Source organism: Cebus imitator, unplaced genomic scaffold (assembly GCF_001604975.1).
Source record: "Cebus imitator isolate Cc_AM_T3 unplaced genomic scaffold, Cebus_imitator-1.0 Scaffold306, whole genome shotgun sequence".
NCBI classification, from domain to species: Eukaryota; Metazoa; Chordata; class Mammalia; order Primates; family Cebidae; genus Cebus; species Cebus imitator.
The window spans coordinates 1,732,090-1,737,381 of NW_016107621.1; the positions used below are offsets into that span (position 1 = coordinate 1,732,090).

Consider the following 5,292-nt stretch of genomic DNA (forward strand, 5'->3'; position numbering starts at 1 on the left):
GAGAAACTCTGTCTCAAAAAAAAAAAAAAAAAAAGCACTACCAGAGGTTGAGTAATTTATAAAGAAAGAAGAGGGGTTTAATTGACTCACAGTTCCTCATGGCTGGGGAGGCCTCAGGAAACTTACAGTCATGGCAGAAGGTGAAGGGGAAGCAAGGTATGTCTTACATGGCAGGAGGAGAGAGAGCATGGAAGGGAAGCTGCCACTTTTGGCTTTTTGTTTTCAGACACTCTTGCTCTGTTGCCCAGGCTGGAGTGCAGAGGCATGATCTCGGTTCACTATAAACTCCACCTCCAGGTTTCAAGCAATTCTCCTGCCACAGCCTCCTGAATAGCTGGGATTACAAGCATGCGGCACCACACCCAGCTAATTTCTGTCTTTTTAGTAGAGACAGGGTTTTACCCTGTTGGCCAGGCTGGTTTCGAACTCCTGACCTTGTGATCTGTCTGCCTCAGCCTCCCAAAGTGCTGGGATTACAGGTGTGAGCCACTGTGTTCAGCCGGAAACTGCCACTTTTAAACTGTCAGATCTCATGAGAACTCAATCACTATCAGGAGAACAGCATAGGGGAAACCACCCCCAGGACCCAGTCACCTTCCACCAGGTTCCTCCCTTGACACATAGGGATTACAGTTGGAGATGAGGTTTGGGTGGGGACGCAGAGCCAAACCATATCAAGGTGTGTGCCACTGTATGCATTTGAAGAACACCGAGGAGGCCTGTGTGGCTGAAGTAGAATGAATGAGGTGAAGAGGGAAGAAATGAGTCCAAGCACGTGACGGGGCCGGGCGTGCAGGGCCTTGTTGGTTACAGCATAGACTTTGGTTTTATTCTGAGGAAGATGGAACCATAGGAGGAATCTAAGCAGAGGGGGACACGATCTGATTCAGAGAAACAAGCCCAAGCATCGTTTCTCTGGTTGCACAGGGGGAGCAGACGGGGGTGGGCTGAGCAGGAGCAGGAAGGCAGAGGGGTGACTGCACTAGTCCAGGTAAGAGACGTGGTGATCGGGATCGGAGTGAGGGTAGTGGGAGCAGAAGACCTGGGTGGGTTCTGGGTAGATTTTGGAGCTAGAGACAACAGGATTTGTTGATGGATCTTATATGAAGGGTGAGAGAAGGAGCGAGGACTAGAGGGGGACTAAAGCCTGTTGGCCCCAGCACCTGGAAGCATGTGTCTAACTCATCATGCTCTGCTTATCAGTAAACATGTATTGAATGCCTGCTTTTGGCCTGGCCTTGCACTGGGCACATAGAGGCATCTTCTCTGTGCTGTCACAGCCCCCCAGTGCTGACCCCTCTGTCTGCTTTTCTTTTCTTTCTTTTTTTTTTTTTTTTTTGGAGATGGCATCTTGCTTTGTTGCCCAGGCTGGAGCACAATGGTATGGTCTTGGCTCACTGTAACCTCCATCTCCCGGGTTCAAGCGATTCTCCTGCCTCGACCTCCCAAGTAGCTGGGACTACAGGTGTCCACCACCACACCTGGCTAATTTTTATATTTTTAGTAGAGACGGGGTTTCACCATATTGGTCAGGCTGGTCTCGAACTCCTGACCTTGTGATCCACTTGCCTTGGCCTCCCAAAGTGCTGGGATTACAGGCGTGAGCCACCACAATTGGCCCACCTTTTTTTTTTTGAGACAGGGTCTGGCTCTCTCACTCAGGCTGGAGTGCCGTGGCATTTTCTTGGCTCACTGTAGCCTCTGCCTCCTGGGCTCAAGTGATTCTTCTGCCCCAGCCTTCCGAGGAGCTGGGACTATAGGCATGCACTACTATGCTCAGCTAATTTTTGTATTTTTTGGTAGAGACAGGATTTTGTCATGTTGTCCAGGCTGGTCTCAAAGTCCTGAGCTCAAGCAATCCGCCCCCCTTGGTCTCCCAAAGTGCTAGAATTACAGGTATGACCACCATGCCCAGTCCTCTGTCTGCTTTTGAGTTTGACAGTGTCTGGATGGGTCTGAACCAGGGGCACCCCGAGGGCAAGGCCAGGGCTGACTTGGTCATCGCTGTGTCCCTGACATCTCCCAGCACTGCAGTCAAGGAGCCAGTGCTAACTGAATGTTTGTTAGAGACACAGAGACACACAGAGGCAGAACCAGGCAGATTACGCTGCCCCAAGAGGTGGAAGGACAGAGACCCAGGGAAGCAGGGACTTCCACAGACACAGCAGGGGACAGACAGGACAGATCCACAGCACCTGGCTGGCATTATCACCCCCACCGTCTCTGTGGAAACAATGAATGAATTCCGAAAACATTGACTAAGTGCCTAGGTCACTCGGCCTCTTGGGTATTGAACCCTGGCACTTTGGGATCAGAACCGCAATTAATAACCATTTCACGATACTGCTTTCTGCAAGTAAACGGTGAGGGATGGCTGGGTGCAGTGACTCACGTCTGTAATCCCAGCACTTTGGGAGGCCGAGGTGGGTGGATCAGTTGAGGTCAAGAGTTTGAGACTGTCCTGGCCAACATGGTGAAACTCTGTCTCTACTAAAGGTGTAAAAATAAGCCAGGCATGGCGGTGAGTGCCTATGATCCCAGCTACTCAGCAGGCTGAGGCAGAAGAGTCGCTTAAACCCGGGGGACAGAGGTTGTGTGAGCCCAGACCGTACCACTGCACTCCAGCCTGGACGACAGAGCAAGACTGTCTCACAACAAAACAAAACAGAACAGTGAGGGATGGCTGAATGAAAAGCAGAAAAACTCAGAGAAGGAAACTGAGGCCAGCCAGGTGCAGTGACTCATGCTTATAATCCCAGCACTTTGAGAGGCTGAGGCGGGTGGATTACCTGATATCAGGAGTTCAAGACCAGCCTGGCCAATGTGGAGAAACCTCGTCTATACTAAAAATACAAAAATTACCTAGATGTGGTGGTGTGGGCCTGTAATCTCACGTACTGAGGAGGCTGAGGCAGGAGAATCACTTGAACCCAGGAGTCGGAGGAAGCAGTGAGCTGAGATACTACCACGGCACTCCAGCCTTGGGGACAGAGTGAGACTCCGTCTCAAAAAAAAAAAAAAAACAAAAAAAACCCAACAAAGCAACTAAAGAATTATAGACCGGGAGATGGACAGAGTCCAATGGCAGATGCAGGATGCCAGGTGAGAGATGCCAGGGGTGACCCAGCTCGGCTGCCCCTGTAGCTTGACCTGCACACTGGCCCTCTTCCCCACCCCCAACAGGTGATCGACTTTGGCTCGGCCAGCATTTTCAGCGAGGTGCGCTACGTGAAGGAGCCATACATCCAGTCACGCTTCTACCGTGCCCCCGAGATTCTTCTGGGGCTGCCCTTCTGCGAGAAGGTGGACATGTGGTCCCTAGGCTGCGTCATGGCTGAGCTGCACCTGGGCTGGCCCCTCTACCCGGGCAACAATGAGTACGACCAGGTGCGCTACATCTGTGAGACCCAGGGCCTGCCCAAGCCGCACCTGTTGCACGCCGCCCGCAAGGCCCACCACTTCTTCAAGTGCAACCCCCATCCTGACGCCACCAACCCCTGGCAGCTCAAGTCCTCGGCTGACTACCTGGCCGAGACGAAGGTAAGGGAAACATTGGGTGAGGGCAGTCAGTGTGGGGGCTGTTACATAAAGAAAAATATCTAGGTCGGGCGAGGTGGCTCACACCTGTAATCCCAGCACTTTGGGAGACTGTCGTAAGAGGATCCTTTGAGCCCAGGAGGTTGAGACTAGCTTGGGGAACACAGTGAGACCTCCTCTTTGTAAAACATGAAAAAAACATTAGCGGGGCATGGTGGTATGGGCCTATTGTCCCAGGTACGTGGTGGGCTGAGACAGGAGAATTCCTTGAGCCTAGCAGGTCCAGGCTGCAGTGAGCTGTGATCATGCCAGTGCACTTGAGTCTGGGTGACAAAGCAAGACCCTGTTTCAAAAAGAAAAAAAAAGAATAATCTATCAGACCAGAAGAATGGAGTGAAAATAGAAAAAAAGAAAAAATATTATTTTAATAATTGAAAAAAAAATTCTGGGCTGAACTTCAGCGAGGACTGGACCTTGAGGGTCAGCCTAGGGCATTTTCTTTTCTTTCTTTTTTGAGACGGAGTCACACTCTGTTGCCGAGGCTGTAGTGCAGGGGCATGATCTCGGCTCACTGAAACCTCCACCTCCCGGGTTCAAGCAGTTCTCCTGCCTCAGTCTCCTGAGTAGCTGAGACTACAGGCGCATGCCACCATGCCTGGCTAATTTTTCGTATTTTTAGTAGAGACAGGGTTTCACCGTGTTAGCCAGGATGGTCTTGATCTCCTGACCTCAGGTAATCCACCCACCTGGGATTACAGGCACGAGTCACTGCACCTGGCCTCTAGCCTCGGGCATTTTCACAGCAAGAAAGAGCTGGGTGAGATCACACGTGGGATTGGTTAGCGCTGGAGGCTGCTGCTGCAAGATAGATCTGGGGGAGAAACTGCAGGGAGAATCGGACGTTTGAAAGTCAGATGCAGGGGCTGCTGTAGCAAGAGGCGTCTGGGTCATACCACAAGTGTGACAGGAAGATTCGGGTAGCTTCTCTGCCAGCTTCACCTCTGGCGTCAGCAACTTGTGTGGCATGAGGGATTAGACCACAGAGAAAATATGAGGTCTGAGGTTGGCTATGAGAATTGCGAGAGAGGCCAAGTGCAGTGGCTTAAGCCTGTGGTCCCAGCACTTTGGGAGGCCAAGGCAGGAGGATCGCTTGAGGCCATCCCCAGTGACATAGCAAGAATGCATCGCTAGAAAAAATTTTAAGGCTGGGCGAGGTGGCTCACACCTGTAATCCCAGCACTTTGGGAGGCCAAGGCGGGAGGATCACCTGAGGTTGGGAGTTCGAGACCAGCCTGACCAACATGGAGAAAATGTCCCTTAAAAAAAAAAAATTAATTTTAGCAAGGTGTGGTGGCACACACCTGTAGTCCTAAGCTACTTGGAAAACTAGGTGGGAAGATCACTTGAACCCAGAAGTCGGCGGCTGCAGTGAACTATGACTGCACCACTACACTCCAGCCTGGGTGACAGAGCAAGACCCTGTTTCAAAAAAAAGGGATCTGAGGCCAGGCGCAGTGGCTCACCCTGTGTAATCCCAGCACTTTGGGAGGCCAAGGTGGGTGGACCACCTGAGGTCAGGAGTTTGAGACCAGCCTGGCCAACGTGGTAAAACCCCGTCTCTACTAAAAATACAAAAATTAGCCAGGCATGGTGGCAGGCATCTGTAATCCCAGCTACATGGGAGGCTGAGGCAGGAGAATCACTTAAACTTGGAAGGTGGAGGTTGCAGTGAGCTGAGATCATACCACTGCACTC

At 51.5% G+C, this 5,292-nt stretch overlaps 1 protein-coding gene across 1 annotated transcript in view; it reads left to right on the forward strand.

The window, feature by feature from the left end:
- Positions 1–5,292, forward strand: part of HIPK4 (homeodomain interacting protein kinase 4) — an 11,184-nt gene that overhangs the window by 2,399 nt on the left and 3,493 nt on the right. The window contains exon 2 of the mRNA XM_017503212.2: positions 3,184–3,540. Coding sequence (XP_017358701.1) covers positions 3,184–3,540 — 357 coding nt within the window. The remainder of the gene's footprint in view (positions 1–3,183; positions 3,541–5,292) is intronic.